Source organism: Petromyzon marinus, chromosome 13 (genome assembly GCF_048934315.1).
Source record: "Petromyzon marinus isolate PM22_M1 ecotype Great Lakes invasive population chromosome 13, UKy_Petmar_22M1.pri1.0, whole genome shotgun sequence".
Taxonomy (NCBI): domain Eukaryota; kingdom Metazoa; phylum Chordata; class Hyperoartia; order Petromyzontiformes; family Petromyzontidae; genus Petromyzon; species Petromyzon marinus.
The window spans coordinates 6,695,041-6,714,090 of record NC_133679.1 but is presented as its reverse complement, the minus strand read 5'-3'; the positions used below and the strand labels follow the sequence as shown (position 1 = coordinate 6,714,090).

The 19,050-nt window shown below is 40.5% G+C and overlaps 2 protein-coding genes across 10 annotated transcripts in view; both read left to right on the top strand.

Annotated features, from left to right (window-relative positions):
* ADGRV1 (adhesion G protein-coupled receptor V1) overlaps positions 1-2,533 on the top strand; it is a 104,414-nt gene extending 101,881 nt beyond the window's left edge. For all 6 annotated transcript variants that reach the window (XM_032953241.2, XM_032953242.2, XM_032953243.2 and 3 more), the window contains 2 exons: positions 95-272; positions 1,347-2,533. In XM_032953241.2, coding sequence (XP_032809132.2) covers positions 95-272; positions 1,347-1,465 — 297 coding nt within the window. In that variant the 3' untranslated portion in view covers positions 1,466-2,533. The remainder of the gene's footprint in view (positions 1-94; positions 273-1,346) is intronic.
* Positions 2,534-5,281: 2,748 nt separating this feature from the next.
* Positions 5,282-19,050, top strand: part of LOC116941905 (uncharacterized) — a 37,216-nt gene continuing 23,447 nt past the window's right edge. For 2 of the 4 annotated variants that reach the window (XM_032953236.2, XM_032953239.2), the window contains exons 1-5: positions 5,282-5,440; positions 6,630-6,895; positions 10,784-10,826; positions 12,547-12,760; positions 14,061-14,173. In XM_032953236.2, coding sequence (XP_032809127.2) covers positions 6,640-6,895; positions 10,784-10,826; positions 12,547-12,760; positions 14,061-14,173 — 626 coding nt within the window. In that variant the 5' untranslated portion in view covers positions 5,282-5,440; positions 6,630-6,639. Of the gene's footprint in view, positions 5,441-6,614; positions 6,896-10,783; positions 10,827-12,546; positions 12,761-14,060; positions 14,174-19,050 lie in introns of all 4 variants that reach the window. The other 2 variants (XM_032953237.2, XM_032953240.2) reach the window with 2 other exon arrangements.

Sequence of the window (19,050 nt, the reverse complement as noted above, 5' to 3'; positions counted from 1 at the left end):
CAAGCGGTATTTGATGAAAACATGCGTGAAATCTCTGCACAGCCTTGTGATTCAGTGGTGCTCAGCTGACTGTCCCTTTTGAATTCTGCTCAAGACCCAAGTGGACTGGCCTGGCCGCTCCGTACGCCAAGCGAGCCGTGCCCAAATCCTTCCCGAGGAGAGCCCTCAAAGGGGCCTCCGCTATGACCCCACGTACGCGTACGTCAACAACGGACTGCTTCCAGACGAAGACTCGCAGGACTTTGATGACCTAATTTTTGCACTCAAAGCGGGTGAGTCTACCGAGAGAGCCATTTCAGGGGTGAATGAATTAACCGGCAGGTGTAAGTAAGGCTGCGACGCTTGCAGTGACAGTAAAACAAGGGTTCTCTCAGCAGCTCTCCACTTACTTGTGCAGGGAAATTCTGGTAGTGAATGTTTACACTACAATTACATGAATCAGTTTTCTCTTATGTGAAAAAAAGACTTCAAAGAATGAAATCTGAGAAATTGAATTGAGCGCATTGGCAACCATTAAATGGTAACAGATATGCATTGCGCATATGTTAATTTTGGTATTTGCATAATTAGTGTAAGGTCCGTGGAAACTGAGACGTGGCGGTCTCTGCCTGGTCATAGTAAACAGGAGTCTATGGGGACCCTCGGTAACACGAGCACCCAATGTGCCTCTTTTCACCTCTCCCAGGTCTCACCATGCATACATCAAGAGTATTGTGTTGACCTTACATGACCATGAATACATAACTTTTTGGTGTATCGAGGTTATTTCTGAAATGATAATAAAATCTCGGGGGCATGAGCGTAACATATTTTGCTTTACAAAGAGTAAATATCCGGCCACCTGTGACTGATTTATGTGTTTATTTTTCATTAATTTACTTTTGTTGGTTATATTTTACGTGGAACATTCAACAATGCAAGGATGTTGTACGCTATTGTTATGATACAGTATTTGCATGTTTAAAATCAAATGTATCAGACTATTACGTACATGTAATTTCGTGAAAAAAATTATACATAAATCTATTTGAAGGATTGTATTCATACCATTAACACTTGAATATGTTGTATTAGAATGATAGATTAAGCAATTATGTTTGATAAGATATTTTTCTCTAAAATGTCTCACTGCAGGTATGTTCCAAAGAGCTATTGAAAATATGCCAAGAATCATCTAAATAATTTATGGGAATTTATATTTATAACCGGTGTTTATCACATCCCGGTGTAAATCATTTAACGTTTTCAAGAGATTATCCCATTTAATTGATTAACTCGCGATGTAATTTGCTGCAATGTCCTTTGATAAACTTGTTTTGATGTTCATTTAATTTTTGTTTATTCAGGCGCTGGACTGAGTGTGAGTGAGGATGGCTCCTACAGAGACAGCCAGGATGGCGGGAGCATAAGGAACTCCCAAATCGTGGAACTGAAACGGATTCCAATAGCAGACACCCACTTGTAACGCAACGTGCGGTTTCCCGACACTCTTTACTGAAAACAATAGCTAAGTATAACTCATTAGTGTAATTTTATATTTTCTTTTCAAAGTATATCGATAGAAGATAAGATTTTCACCCACAAAACCTGTTTGTCTGTGGAAAGACCAGCTGGTTAATGATGTGGTTTTGCTTTTGACATACATAACATAGATAATTTAATAACAAGTAATTAACAATGCGGTGTTGGCTGTTCGTGCGCAATTTCAATACAGGAATGAAAAGGGTGGTGTTTTGTTGTTTTTACATTTGATATTATTACGTGCATTAGCATTTTTTTTACCCAGAACTATGCTCCAAATTAGTCACATTTAAATTAGTATGCCTTTTTAAAGCTAGTAACAGTATTTTATTGTTAATTTTGTTTTGTTCTTTGGTGCAACGATAAGTGATATATTCGAATAGCAGGACATTTTGGTGGTAGATTTACGTAGGTCCTGTAAAAGTGTATCCATATTTATTCCAATTGGCCTCATTAAACAGCAATAACTGCATGAGTTTCCCAAGCAGTACGACTAAACAAAGTTGCTTATATATTAATATATGTGGAAATATATGACACTATGTACGGTATATATTTAAATTAATAAGGTAAGACCACATTTTAATTAATAATACAAACATAGAATATTCATTGGAAGCGTTGTTACCATGCAGTCATCATCCAGCATTTATATAAGGTACTACGTGACACATTGAAATAACCATCTTTTTGCTTGACTGAAAGCAGTAGTAAATGAAATTTTAGGATGGGAGGTGGACAATTTACGTGTTACATGACGAAAGACTTATAATGAATTAAAGGAAACTGTACATGTTTACTTAATGTCATTTTGCCAAGGTTATGTTTATTTCCTTCAACATGAAAGACACATCTATGAGTGAATTTAGCATTCTTGTAGAATGTTGTTTGTGCTCTCGTAAGACCACTTAAGCTTCCGCTGCTGACATGCCATTATAATGTATCGTAGTCAGTCTTCATTGTACTCACCGCTGTCTTCAAGTAACAATAAAGCAACCGTTTATAACTTTCATTATTGAATCGGCGCATCATTATAATTGTGGAATGGATGAGAATCTATGTCTGGCACGGCGAAGCAACATTTTCTAAATCCTGTGTTTGCTACAGTTTGCAGTTCATCAAAAGTTGCTTTACGAATAGTTTTGTGGTTCATATCTAGAGGCATTCCCTCTCATGGCAACCGCATTGCGCAAGTCTCTGCTGTTGGTACGTTGTGTACAACTACATTTAGAAACTTGGTTTGCAATACGAAGTGAACCGACTGGTAAAGAAAATGCTTTAGCTCAGGCGTATTGACTTAGGAATAACTTTGTGGTCGATTTGTTCGTATTATTTGAGTGTTCATCGAGATCAATGTATTTTATGTCAACATTACACAAAATCATTACATCCACGGTTAAGTTTAGCGCTGCGTTCGCGAGATGTTAACTACCTCACCTGTTATGCAGGAGGTCGTGGGTTCGATCCAAACTCTGACGCCTGTATATTTGGTTTTTGCATCTTTGCGCGTGGATTTTTCTCCTGGTCACCCGGTCGGTCTTTCTCTCCACATTTGGAAACACGCGTTGGGAGTGTTTGGCTGCTATACATTTCCACGTGATAAGCCACTTCGTTAAGCTATCATTTGTGGCCAGACTGCTTCTGAAAAAGAGATATGTAGCTCAGTGGGCCTTACTTGGTAAAATAAAAAAAATAGTTTAGTAGGATGAGTGTTGGTTGTTTCTTGGTGAATTAATATTCGAATTTAAATTATCTCAATTATTCAATTGGATTTAAATGTTCGAGTATGCAACTCCCGGACAAATTATTGGGTTGTCACAAGTTCGTTAATTTCGTGAGCTGTCCGTGTTTACTTTAGAAATGGAGATACCCATTAAATACGTAATTCGGTTACACAACCACAGAACAGTTAATACGCATTGCAAATTTGGCAAGTAATATTTAAAGAGAAAAAAAAGTGTGAAATGAGGGAGCAACTGCAAAGCCATTGTGCATTGAAATAAGGGTACAGAACAAACATCATAAAGGTTTACCGTGAAATGTCACTTAGCTGTGTTCAGTATTTAAGTGGCCAGCAAAAGCAAGCGGGAAAAGTGTTTTGTTATGCAGTTCCACGCAATAAAAAGCAGTTGCCTGGATCGATAAAAACACCAAACCTTGCGTTACCAACACACATTTCTCAGCCCTGAACAAACAACGCGAAGTGGAGAACACTTTTGAAGATTTAAAACAGCAAACCATCCTCCCACGAACTGTTATTCTTTGCTACGAGTAATATGAATAGATGTAGGCTATAGAATAAGCCGAAGTCATAATTTCAGAATAACATTTCGGTAAACACCAAAAGAGAAGACAACTACGGAGCAGTGGGGCAGTCGGCTGATTTTTGGTGAGTTATAAACAACACCCTGGTTGCAGAAACAGTGCAGTAATGTTCTCCACACGTAGACACGGGATATCTGTTTAGCTTTTAAATGTAGTAATGATACGCATTACATAAAGCGCCCTTGATTGCATTATGGCATGACAGAGTGGTGCGTTTCATTTCTCTGGACATCCTGTACAAAAGAGTGGAGAAGTGGGTCTTTTTGAAGTGCCTTTTCAAGACGCGTGAGCGAATGGCGAATGTTTTTCAGGTACAGATGGGGTTTTTTTATTATTGATGTGTTGCATGGCATTTGAATGATTTTGTTCTCTCTCACATTTGTTTTGCACTTTGAGAATTTGTTCACGTTCAATAACTTCAGCCGCATATGAAGAAATGTGTTGAGTACCAAGCAAAAAACACATTTTTTTATTTCAACAGAAAGTATGACGAAGTTCATTTACGAGTGTGGAAGGTTTTATAACTTAAAAAATGTTGCATTATTAGTCATGAGAAAAACCCTTGACTACAGCTGTGTGTGAGCAGCTTTGAAGGAAGGTGTTTTTGTTTTAATATGTATTGAGTCATTTATGGATTCTAAGCTAATGGTGTTGCCGCACCCATACAAACAAAACCTCAGTCCGTAGCAAAGTCACGAACTTGATTTTCTAATGCAATATTTTCTGGGAGCAATCATCCACAATATGTTTTGAGTTGCAATAATTAATCACACCACATACATATTATTGCCACTTAGGGCATTTCAATGTTTTATGTAAAAATGTTAACTATTTTCAGTGGGTGAACATTGGACATGATTTAGGGAAATATCATTGAATAAAGAGCAGTGCAATGTTGTAAAGTGAAGTGATTTCACAAGAAAATCTGCTACCTTGGTCATATATCTAGATCCTAATTATCACATGTCAAAGGGTCTTGCACAGTTTTCATGTAATGTCCCATGTTACAGTCGGCGTTATCGAAATATAAAATATCTGTTTTCCTGCAAGGAATCTCAGAAACAATGTTTCCTGGCTGTGATCAGTCCACTTACACATTGGCTACAACGAGCTAGAGGTTCACACGGGCCACTGTTCCGTCTGTCGATAATTAAAAACTCCACTTGATAATTATTCCATTCGTGTAAAAAAAAAGGCGTTCTTGTTTTATCTACTGCAGAATGACAACATATTCGTGCTGTTTTTCCCCCCTGACAGTGTTTAACGTCCAAGAGTACAAGGCTAAAGAGCAGTGTGTGTGTGTGTACACAGGGACACAAACAAGCCTTCATTGTACCTGAAGGCTCGACGAAAGCTGCCAAAGTTTGCACTTAGAGAAAAAAAAGGCACGGCAATCTGTTGCTAGGATGTGTTCTTGTGTGCCTGAAACTATGCTTAGCCTGTGTCCACGCACTGTATTCGGTGGTACAACAAGCAGTGGCTTAGGTTACAAACGCTCGCGGCCGTCGTGAGATTAGAGGGCCCTGTCAAGTGAGATAGGCTATTGAATATGCTTATAACAATTAGCAATCCGAGATAACCCTCGAGTGTTCCGGTAAGTCATGATTGTGCACTAAAATGTCCCACAGTTAAATTATCCGATGAGGTACAGTGTGGAGTGCTGTCGGCTTTGAATGTTGTCATGAGTGGGCTTGTAATATGATGGTGTTTTGTGGTAATATTTGTGCAGTGCACGGAAATGTATGAACATGTACACACAGCATGCTTAATACATGCTCTGAGCGTGACGCCAGTTCATATGTGACTGTTAAAAGTGACGTTGTTTTAATGCAGAAGGCCACACACGTGTAATGTGATTTTAGAGTTCAGAACGGATACTATGGATATTATGAACCCAATTTTTACTTAGCAGTGGTTATAATATCTAAAGCAATAACATGTATCCCTTTATAATCCTATATGCATATTTTTGCGATGCCAACAATTTCACATGCACTATAACATGACGTAAGAAAAATATTAATCAGGAGAGGATTTGTTATCAATGTACGATCATAGATTAATTTTCAGACTCTTTTTGATGGGAAATATTTTGTCATTTTAATATTTCTTCATATTAAGTAATGTGAAGTAATTTTAATGTATATTACGACTGCTGAAAATGTACACGTGAAATTCATAGTGATTGTTTTTTTTAATGTTCAGCCCAATAATCTTCGAGAGGGGGCCTCTTGAATGTCCCCTAGGCTAAGGCCCTTCCACAAACAGTTGCATGAAAAGTAATGAAACTGAACTATTTATTAATTTAAGCAGGTAAGGCCCACTGAGCTATACAGCTCTTTTTCAGAAGCCACCTGGCCACAAGTGAAAGGTGAACGAAGTGGCTTATCACGTGGACATTTAAAAGCATGTCGATTCGAAATGTGGAAGGAAAACCGGAGGACCCAGAGACAAATTCACATAACCATGGGGAGAGAGACATGATAACTCCAAATATATAGGCGTCAGGGTCGGGATCGAACCCACGACCTCTTGTATACCAGGTGAGGTAGTTAACATCTCATCACCGTGGTGCTTCGTAATTGCAGGGATGCAGCTTCTAATTAAAAAAAAAGTTATTTTAATAGCTTTTAAAAAGTCAACATATCTTGGTTGAGGGCCTTGACACAAATTTGGCCCAAGAGTCTTATTTTGAATCATTAGTTACAACAACAACAACAAACCCTGTGTTAAAATATATCTATTGACCAAGAAAACCAATCCATCAGATGTCTGTATTTCAGGGCATGATTTATGATGAAAATGGGGGACACTGTAATAAACGGCATGAAGATGTGGACCTCTGAGAATGTGAGCTCTGCGAAGTCTGGCGAGAGACTGGAGGGCCGGCGGTTGTTTGCTTGGGGCTGCGGCGAGTTTGGACAGCATGGACATGGTCAGGGAGCCAACGTGGAGTCGCACCAAGGGTGGCTTCCCCAGTTCAGCACGGAGCATTTGGGAGCCGTGCACCTGCTAGCGTGCGGTGCCACACACACCCTCGTGGTCACAGGTGATTTTCGATTGTGGAACTGTTTTTTTTCACTGGCCTGTTTTAAAAATTGTCACAATTGGAGCATCAATTGTTGGTAATTATTTTTTCTTCTGGAAATTGTCCATCGCATTTGTAGCGTATATGTATTGGATTATTGATTCATTCATACATAAAAGGGAGGAAAATGAAAATGAATGCATGAATGTATAAGTTGTGTTATACGTACTTATACGGAGCATCAATATCAATAATATAACTAAAGTGTCAAAACCTATTAGATTAATAAGACAACGTTATAATAACCCATATGACGCATGCTCCAAGGACTGCCCACGTGCTGAACCTGTCATTATTGTCTGCACAAGAGGCCAGAGGCCAGTAGATGGCACTTAAGGCCATTGTTTAATCCCAAAAAACAGGTTTTTATTCTGATGCTGTATTGCACAAAGTTGCCTCTTTTATCATTTCCACTTGTCAAACATTCATATCTCATCAATCATTCATTTTATGCTTGGATTAAAAAAAAAGAAACCCTCAAGAGTATTCTAAATAATGCATACAACCTCGCAAATATAAATTTCCCTGATGCATTTATATTAAAATACGTAGCAATAAAACACTGCACGGGATTCACAGCAGAGATGTATACTTTAAATTAAATTTGAGCTTTTTCATACTTTTGATCAGTAATGTTTAAAGTCGTACATTTGGAAAAAAAGGAGCACTGACAATCAAGAAAGACACATTTGTAATTAGTAGTGCCAGCTTTTTGTTTTGACGGGGGTGTAATTCATATGCATATTTGAACCTATTGGTGGAGCAGCAGTTATTTTGCCAATGTTGAAGAAGTAGCTGTTGGGTCCATCTGTTCCTATTCTTATTTATTTTTACCAGGTAAGGCCCACAGAACGATATAACTCTTTTTCAGAAGCAACCTGTCCACAAATGAAAGCTCACCGAAGTGGCTTATCACGTGGAAATCTATAGGCAGCCAAGTTCTTTATGAACTCATTTCGATTTTAAACCTGGAGGGAAAAATCGAAGGAAACGTAAAAAAATCCACGCGACCACGGGGAGAGAGAGAGAGAACATACAAACTCCAAATATACAACAGGCGTTAGGGTCAATGGTCGAACCCACGACCTTCTGTATACCGAGCGAGGTAGTTAACATTTCGCCACCGTGGCGATCTGTGCTGGGGTGGTGTGGCGAACTGTCATCTGCTCTTGTTGTCCCGTGTGAGGCCCTGTTTATGCGCATGACCTCAGGCTTTGTGAAGGTTCCTGGAGGGCTGGCAGGTGAACTATGGCCGCTCGTCCCCTCTTTGTTAGACCTCTTCCCGCCCCCTCCAGTCCACGCTTTTCTCTCTCCCTCCCATCTCCTCCTCCCCCCCGCCCCCTCTCGTGCCTCCTCCCTCTGTGCTCACTCTACCTTTTCATCAAGCGCTCTTGTTTCACGCACCCTATTCCACAGGCGACGACAGAAGTAGAGTCAGGCTGCCCGAGGGGTCCTGACGGACGGCACGGAATCGTTAATGAAAATCTGTCAAACCCGTTACCTGTGTGTGTGCGTTTCTGTAAGCCGTGGATACACGCTACAAACACAAGCACTGGACAACAGATAGGCGTTGGGTTTCAGCTCCTGGTTTCACGTTGCTCATAATTACTATGAGCAGGAATTTTTTTTTTTTGCCATTTTGTAGCTAATATTTCATAGTTGCTGTTAATAGGAATAGGAATTTTAATTTGGCTAATCTTTAAAAAATCAAGAAATATTGTTTAATCATAAGCCGCCTCTCTATTTACAAAAAATAAACTATTATGCTGTAGTTCTTAATTATACGGTGTATGATTTCTGTTCAGAAACTATGAATGATTGATGGATACAAATACATAACTTTTTCTATGATAGTTGTAACAATACTGCACTAATATATCGGCCAAATGAAGTTTCTCCCACCCAGATTTTGTGAAAATGTTTTAAACAATGCACATATTTGTAATCTTCAAAACAATGTACCTGCACCACACTGTAACTTTAATTCTTACAGTGTTTGTCTTGCATACAATCATTGCACAATGACATTACAAGCTCATACAATAATACCTGCAGGCTATAAAGCGTTTTTTATTGTTATATAATCCATTAGTATCGTATAACATATTCAGAAAATTTTACTTTTTTGCATTTGAATGAAATAAGTAATACACGAAAAAAACTAACGTTCAAAATGTTTACAAAAACAAAATTCCCCTTGAAAAATAATGGTACCAAGCACCAGCAAGATAGTGCATATAAATGCTTACCTGCAATTGTGCTGTGCAAAGAGTTGCCTTATAGCATACAGTCCATCATCGAGCACGTGTTATTCCAAAGCTCATTTGCATTTTTAAAAGGTCACAACAAGCCTACTTGGCTGCAGCCTTCTTGTGTCTGAGAAAAACACGAGACTCGGTTGGGGGAGGGGGTGGAGAATGCACACGGGAAAGAATTGTGACCACATTTGTTCACATATGATGCGGAGATTATGGTACTATATTGGTCATTTAAGTGATGCACAGCTGAATCCTAATAGAATACTCAACGCCAATTTCTGTTAAATCACTGATAAGAACAATGGCATTTTGTCTTATTAAATCGATAGTCTGACCCATAATAACAGGTGAGCCACTGGGTCGGTTACTGATAACAGTTATGTGGGCTGGAATATATCCACGTGCTCTTCATTGTGTTTTTTTGGTTTTGTGTTTCTTTTTTCCCACTGGGGGGACTCCCAAGATGTATTTCCTGATGGTGCGGATAGCATCCAAGCAGCATCATTGTAGATGTTCTCGTGCGAAAACTGATTTACATAATTCTGCAAAAAACTACAGTGGTTACACTTGATTGAGTACAAGCAACGAAGTTGGCAAAGTGGATTCAGGCGATTTTCCTTCATGATGTTTTAGAATTCGTTTGTGAATCACATGGAATAAGTGTGTGCGTGTTATTTTCAATTGGTGCCTTTATTTCAATTAGATGACAACACATTGAAATGCAGTCGTTGTAAAATACAATCTTTTGAAGAAGGCCTTGAGGTCAAGAAAGGGAAGCAAAACAGTGATTTAACTTTTGCTGGATATTGTGAAACATGTTTTCCTTGAACTGCGAGGAAATCAATTACATTACCATGGATTTAAGCTCAACGTATTTGATAATTCCTTGCATTCACCAAGACACTCACATTGTACCCATCTAATGAAAGTGTCCTGCAAATGAGCTAAGATTTTGAGTGAAACCAGAAGTTAACCATTCTATTGTGGCAAACATTGCCTTATGATCTCTAATGTTTGCGTGGTTTATATTTCGTATTTTATTATTTTACCATCTGCTGCTTATATCGAAAGCATCTATTACTGGCTGGGTTGTAACCGTTGCTTGAGGTTCAAGGTATGTTTTAAGTCAGAGTAGATATTGGTCAGTAATGTGTCTGTTCTGTTTCTCCTTATTCAGTAGGGTTAGCAGTAACATGTGTGGAACAGCTGTGCAGAAATTATGAATAGTTTGAGAATCTTAACATTTTCATCTGTGCCAGTGGAGTCAAACTAATATATCTCAACTAAATTTTTTTGTTATTGAACTCATGTTTATTTCATTGGATGCATGCAGACTTTATAGCTTCATAATACAGAGACCTGTGTAAAGAAACACGTACACACTAAATTGTTCAAACATGAACCACCAGCCTTAACTTCATCAAAGCTTATTTTATAACAGTCTGTGCTATTGCCAAACATAATTTGCAGAGTTTATGGTGTTTTGCTCCAATGAAATATTTATCGTGATGAATATAACATTAAATTAACGGTGTCAAAGATGACGATCAACTCTCGTTGTAAATAAACAAAAATGTCTCCTTTCTTCCAGAAACAAACAGGATTTTCAGCTGGGGGCATGGTCACAGTGGACAGTAAGTGTTCTGCATATACAAAACAAAGTAACATGCCAACACAGATTAACAAGTAAAATGTAATTCTTAAAAAAAATACTCGATGTAATGTTATTTACGTATTTTCACGTACAAAATTACTGTCAAAATAATTGACTCAACGAGCTTATGTACAACCACGAGAATTGAAACGAGCTCATTTGGGGATATGAGGTGGATCATTACATTACAATAATGTGTGGCTTAGAGCTGCCTTCATCCAACAGTGAATTGACCAAGATAATATTCAAATTACAGATTTTTTTAGATATGTATATGCTCTGTTCATATCAGTTAGATCTCTAATTTTGACATGTTGCTCAAAATATAATTGTTCGCATTTAAAAAAAAATATAGAGAGCAGCTCGTGTTCAAGCTCATGTTGACAAATTTCCAGGTGTTTAATGTTAACCTTAACAGTGAAATTAAGTGAATCATGTTAATATTGTCAGCTGGTCAATGGACACATTAATATAGACTTCTGTAACTTTTCATTTAGATAAACCCATGGTATATGTGCGAGTGCTGTGTGGACGTATGTTGAACTTATTCCGCAGCGTAGCCAAGCGTGCTCATTGGAGTCGCGCGAGGTAAAGACAAGGAACTCAACACAAAAAAGCAGTTCTAAAGAAATTAGATTTCAACCTATATTTAAAAGTGCATAGCTCTAAGTGGCTTCCTAATATCGGAAGGAAGTGCGTTCCAGACGGCCGCAGAAGCGCATCTGAAAGCGCACGATGCAGTTAAACTGCCTTTCCAGATTTGAAGCTTTCGTGACTGCAAGGATCCATACTCTTTGGTTCTATTCGGTAAAGTCACGTAGGTAAAAAATAAAACAACAAAAATCACGACGTTTCGGCCACAACACAAGCGGCCTTCATCAGGTGAAGGGATCAGGCTGTCTCGAGGACAGCGCTGGAGTGGAACACAGCCACGCTCAGACCGTGGACCTTTAAGCTGTGTGCGAGGAAACAAGGTGCCTTGACAAAGGAATTAGCATAAAAATTAGCATTTGATTGGCCGACTTAGCATAGAGGTGGTGTACGTGCCGGTGGACTTGCCGTTTGGCGCGGGGGGGAAGGGGGGAGTTTACCTATTGATGGTGTGAAAAGGGAATTTATAAGAGCTGCGAAAGTTTGGGGTGCTTTCAAATTAAGCAACCATTGGAAAGATGTTCTAAATCGAACTAAACATTAAATTAATTTCAATGGTACAGTATATTTTTCAAGTAGTGGTACCCCAAACTTTCGCAGCTCTTATAAATTCCCTTTTCACACCATCAATAGGTAAACTCCCCCCCCCCCCGCGCCAAACGGCAAGTCCACCTGCACGTACACCACCTCTTTTCTAAAGTCGGCCAATCAAATGCTAATTTTTATGCTAATTCCTTTGTCAAGGCACCTTGTTTGCTCGCACACAGCTTAAAGGTCCGCGGTCTGAGCTTGGCTGCGTTTCACTCCAGCGCTGTCCTCGAGACAGCCTGATCCCTTCACCTGATGAAGGCCGCTTGTGTTGTGGCCGAAACGTCGTGATTTTTGTTGTTTTATTTTTTACCTACGTGACTTTACCGAATAGAACCAAAGAGTATATAAACTGCCTTTGTTTGGCGGCAGGCCAAAAAGCCGCCGCTGCGAGGATGACCAGAGTTCAGCAAGGTCTTGCGGTTCATTTGTCGTGCGCGTGTGGGCTCGATTCACCGCAGGCTGGGCTGCGGTGATAGCAGCATCCGCGGCGAGCCTGTGGAGGTGCAACTGGCGCCTTCGGGCTGCCGCGGTGACATGGAGGTGGCTGGGGTCGCGTGCGGGAGTCGCCACTCCTTTGTGTGGACGCGATCGGGTCGCTGTTTCAGCTTCGGAAACAACTTCTACGCGCAGCTGGGCTATGATTTTCAGAAGAGGGACTACAAGGCCAATCAGGTGCACGCTCTGCTCCCCTTGCTTGCCGCATCTGAATGCAGTGTGACATTTATCCTAATTTATTTTTTTATTGTAAACAGTCTAGAATTACACGTATGAGAAACTCCTTATCATGATCAAGTGCATTCATTAATTGATTGGTAACAGTAAATCAAAAAGTAAAAATAAAGTCATAACGTACTGCCCTTTGCCAATTCACTGTTTGATTTAGGGCTCCCCCCATGCTGGGTTGGTAATTGGGGTTTATTTTTGTTACCGTACTTTAGCACACCGGTCAGTGCGTGTTGGCAAAGTGGGGAGGTGGCGAGGAATAGATCAGCAATCTCTCACCGCTGCTGTTAGCCATGGCCAAGCATCGAGCTTCAGTACCCAGGTTTGTAACAGCCGTGCAAAGCCAACAGACTATTGAGGTGGTTTTGAAAAAAAAAATCTCCCGCGTGCCTGTTATGTTTTATTTAAAAAAAAAATATATGAATATGACTTTAAACATCCTAGTTTATTAGAGGGGGGGAAAAAAACAATTTGCTTTACCTTTCTGAAAAGTACAACTCTTGCAGAAAGCGTAAGACAATACGTAAGATGCATTTTAAAAGTCACCGGTTTCTTAGCGAAACATATTGTCATAACCATGCCTAGGTTTGTATTGGAATTGTAGGTTTTATGAATAAATTTTGGAGGTTGAGTTAAGCCCATTATTCTTTGTTGCCGGTTATAAATCACCTGAATATCACGTCAGTGGTGAAACGAGCGGTGATATTTCACTGCGAGCTCCAGACCGGGGCTGATGGTCAGAGTTTCTGTTTGTAACTGGCAGTCCATTAATCTCTCTTCACGTGTGCGGACGCCGGTGACACATTTGTACACCTCCCCCCTGCCGCTTGACTGGCATGTTCTTTGTAAGCCTACGAGGCGGCGTATATGCATGTGACATGCCATGACTCAAAATCCATAACCTGTTTACACGGGTTTCCCATAGAATAAATCACAGAGCAGTTTTGTAGATTGCTTCGTATAACGGGGCATATGAAGAAATCGTAAAGTTTCATTTTTTTCCCCTTCTTAATAATTGATTATATGCTTGAACGTTTTTCAGTTACAACGAATGTATAACCACCGGATTTTTCCCGTAACAGATTGCCTTTGTACTCTTCGGATACCTTTGGTCGATATTTGTAAAGTGTCCCCCGATGGTGTGCGTGCATGGTCCCCTTTTTGATGCATCGCATTTTTTGAAGGAATCCTTCCTTTTTGTTGTGGCTCATTTTGTTATCCCTCATGCCAACCTCCTGCTGCACCACAGTGTGTGCCATATCCGCTCAACATGAGCCTGATGGGCCGCAGGGTGGAGTGGGTCTCATGCGGTGAGCGCCACTCTCTCTTCCTCTTTGAAGATCGCAGGATCGCCGCGTGTGGGTGAGCGACTCGCAAAATGATACATTACGCCGTGGCGGCGGGGGGTGGGGAACTTTCGGCAGACACGCACACACACACACAGACCTGAAAGAAAAGGAAAGGAAAACTTCGGCAATTTTTTTTTAGGAATTGTGTTGCCGTCATCTTGTGACAAGCGGCACAAAAAGCGCCCGACTACGGGATTCGAAACGTCATTGGAAATAAGAAACCCATTGTAAACAATCTAATGAATTAAAGTGAGTTAGTTTAAGTCACTTATACAAATGTGTACCCTGAGTGTGGTGTTATGTAAATTATCCCGTGCTGAGGCAGTCAATTGTCGGTGAGGGGGCTTGAGAATGTTCTTGCCTATGTGTGTTGCCAACTTCCATTTGATCCAGAAAGTTTACGAGCACTGACTGTTAAATGCATTATTTTCCTTTGAACCTAATTATAAAATATTAATAGACATTTCTTTCTTTCTCTTTCACATATTAAACAAAATACTGTGTTCCTTGTATCTGCTGGACATCTGTGAAAAAGAGCTTCATAGCTCTTCGAATTCCTCCAATCTAAATAAAGATTCAGATAACTTTAATATGAATAAATATAGGTATTGCTCATCTCCCATTTACAACCCTCAGCCAGTAGTGGAAATTCCACGTTCCTATGGCAGGGATGAGTCAATTTACAGGACAACCACTGTTAAACTTTCACACAAAGTGGTAGTAATTTTATCAACACCGGAGGTCAAGCTGAGTCAACACCCCATACCAGGATCTGAACTCACAACCTTCCGACACTGTTACAAATACAATGTGCTACACTTGTGCTGCTTAAGTGCACCTTTTAAATTTTCTGCGGCCTCTGTTTTCATGGATACATGTGGTTATGTCTTACTTATTGCATACTTCTGTGTTGGCCTAATTGCATACCTGTCCGTATTCCCATTTCTTTCCTGATGGCGTGAAACCTGGATATGCCATCATAGGTGCCAGAAGTAGACGGTTCATGAGAGTGGCAGCATGCATTGAAGCACCGATTATGACTGACAAAGTGAGGCATTATAGAACTTTTCAAGCTGCTTGCGTGAGGCCAACATATGCGTGACAACACCATGCTCTCTGGAGATAGTGGCTGTTTAGCAACAGAACTGACACAGCATGAATTAATCAGTGCAGCAATGCAGTGTGAAACAATCTGCTTCCCACTTGACAAACGTAAAATATCTCAGTTTTAAAGTGTTTAGCTATTGACATGTCGACAGCGCGGTCCTGTAACGCATCCAACTGCTACTCTGATTGAAATGTATGATGTGGTTGATGGTAGATATCTACATCATGGGACCTCCGTTGGCAGTACCAAAATATGACAATAGGTTTTTCCCCTTTTTTCTGGAAACAAAAAAAACAGGTGTTAAGATGTTAAAACACCAAACAGAAACCTTTTACAAGGAATGATGTCTGCATTAACCACAATGCTTGTGGTCAGAATGCAAACAAAAAAACATACTCTGATAATATATGCGGCAGATATCTACATATGGTCTTTATCAACATGTGATCATGTTGCACATATGCAGCATATACATTGTTGTATACTGAAGAATGTAATTAATTTCCCTCCAGTAAATATTGCACTTGAGTAAAAGCATGTGTCGATTTAAAGCTTTCTTGACTGCAAGGATTCATCTTCTTTGGTTATTTTGGTAAAGGCACGTAGAATGAGAATAAAATAATAAAATAACACAATAAAAATCTCACGACGTTTCGGCCACAACACAAGTGGCCTTCAGATGAAAGGAACAAACCTGTCGGGACGACAGAGCTTCAATGAACGTTGTTAAGATTCGTAGCGTCTTTTAAGCTGGTTTAGAAAGGTGCCTCACTTCTCTAAACCACCTCTCTAAACCAGCTTAAAAGACGCTACGAATCAACAACGTTCATTGAAGCTCTGTCGTATTTTAAGCTGGTTTAGAGAGGTGCCTCACTTCTCTCAACCAGCTTAAAAGACACTACGAATCTTAACAACGTTCATTGAAGCTCTGTCGTCCCGACAGGTTTGTTCCTTTCACCTGAAGAAGGCCACTTGTGTTGTGGCCGAAACGTCTTGAGAATTTTATTGTGTTATTTTATTTTATTGTTTTATTCTCATTCTACGTGCTTTTATTGAAAGAACCAAAGAAGATAAAAGCACGTGTGTCACATATATACGTGTGTAGCGGTAGTGTAGCGGTTAGCGCTACACTGCCGTGTGTAGCGGTAGTGTAGCGGTTAGCGCTACACTACCGTGTGGAGCAGTAGTGTAGCGGTTAGCGCTACACTACCGTGTGGAGCGGTAGTGTAGCGGTTAGCGCTACACTACCGTGTGGAGCGGTAGTGTAGCGGTTAGCGCTACACTACCGTGTGTAGCGGTAGTGTAGCGGTTAGCGCTACACTACCGTGTGGAGCGGTAGTGTAGCGGTTAGCGCTACACTACCGTGTGGAGCGGTAGTGTAGCGGTTAGCGCTACACTACCGTGTGGAGCGGTAGTGTAGCGGTTAGCGCTACACTATCGTGTGTAGCGGTAGTGTAGCGGTTAGCGCTACACTACCGTGTGGAGCGGTAGTGTAGCGGTTAGCGCTACACTATCGTGTGGAGCGGTAGTGTAGCGGTTAGCGCTACACTACCGTGTGGAGCGGTAGTGTAGCGGTTAGCGCTACATTACCGTGTGTAGCGCTAGTGTAGCGGTTAGCGCGCTGCGCGACGAACCCAGCGGGCCGAGCTTGATTCCTGCTCACGATCAAATAACATTGGCGAATATTTGAACTGATCCTGGGCCTTCCCTAGGTCTACTCAGCCTCAAATGAGTACCTTGTGCAGTGCGTAAAACGTCGCCACTGGGGAGACAAAGGCAACCCGGGCGTGTTGCTGGCAATCCCCACCCCCTCGTGTGACATGTCGGCTTTCATAGATGCTCGCTAACAGCACTTGCCCCAACAGTCTGTTAAGGCTCTGCGGTCAATGCGCAGAAAATGGTAACTTAAGTTTCATTGCTGGTCACGGTAAACATTAGTGGCAAGTGATTTCTTAATTGGTCTTGATCCCCCACTTCACAAACAGCATGGGGGAGGCCTTCAAATCAGCAGTGGATTGACAAAGCACGATAATTAATTATGTTACTATTATCCTTCATATAAAATAATAATTTCAGATGGATGCATATTGCACTTTCGCACCGTATGTCGCTAACTCTGCTTATTGGAGGTGCGAAATAGTCATATATGATGAATAGGATTGTACTATTCAGCTGTAATATACGAATTGTCTAAATACCACCAAGTTTTGCTCCACCATACGATTGTAATGTAATACTGAACACTGTACTTTTGTATTATTAATGTAAAATTCTAAATATATATTGAAACAATTGCTCTTAACAATTATTCAAGGTACCATCCCTAATATTTGAAGGTAGCAGTAGGTAGCTGTGGCAGTGGTGCCAACTTTACACTCAAAAGCATTGCACCTTGTGGCCGGGAGGAGAACAGGGCCCAATAATAAGTGATGATAAAAAATATAAATTAGGCCACATCTTTTGTTCTCTTTACTGCACGAAATAAAAGTCTTACCACAGGTTATTAGTTGGAATGCCGTTTGGGCAAAGCAAATTGAATGCTATCATTTATTCCCTAAAACGATATCAATGATTTTCCCCAAAAACTGAAAATTATACATCGCTATGCTCAGGCTATTTTAATGAGCGGTAATGCATTTTTGTTGGGAGTCTAGGGCTTTGTTTAGGGAACTGTTGGCGTCAAACTGGAAACACATACACGTTTGCTGAGCAAAAGTGGATTTAAGTGTTGCTTTGGTAGTTGGTGAGAGAAACTGTTGATTAAAGCTTACCACAGAAGGGGTTGAATTGGGCAAACACTTCTGCGGATGAAATATTTATTTTCGCGAAAAAAACCTATGCACAATCACATACAAGCACAATTCATGTACAGTGCGTTTGTGAAATCTTACGGCAAAACGGATGAAAAAAAAAATTCCCATACGGAAAGTTTACAATTGGCAATTAAAGAAGCGAGTGAGTAAATCTATAACGAGGTACATTCATGCATTACCCATGAAGATCAGTGGCACACTATTTAGTGCACTACGCTGCGAGCCTAGAAACTTCGTTTTTAATGCCTAGCCACAGAAAACATCAGTGGCAGTGATATTCTAGATTTGAAGCTTTCGTGACTGCAAGGATCCATACTCTTTGGTTCTATTCGGTAAAGTCACGTAGGTAAAAAAATAAAACAACAAAAAATCACGACGTTTCGGCCACAACACAAGTGGCATTCATCAGGTGAAGGGACCGGACTGTCCAGAGGACAGCGTTGGAGTGAAAACAGCCAAGCCCAGGTCGCGTCCTTTAAGCTGTGTGGGAGGAAACAAAAGCGCCTTGACGAAGGAATTAGCATAAAAATGAACATGATGTACGTAGGAGGTACATGATGGACCGGCGCGGGAGGGGGGGGAGTTTACATAATGTTGGTGTGAAGGGAAAATAACCAGCTGTGAAAGTTTGGGATACCACTACTTGAAAAAATATACTGTACCATTGAAAATTAGTGTAATGTTTGGTTTGATTTAGAACATCTTTCCAGTGATTGCTTAATTTGAAGCCATCCTCTCGGTTGAAATTGTGTCAGATTTACAAACACAGACAGTCCGGCCCCTTCACCTGATGAAGGCCACTTGTGTTGTGGCTGAAACGTCGTGATTTTTTGTTTTATTTTTTACCTACGTGACTTTACCGAATAGAACCAAAGAGTATGGCAGTGATATCTTAAATGGTTCTGCATCACCGCCTTCGGTAAGCTGCACTGACCAGTGTGGTGAAGTATGGTCAAACAACCTCATGAA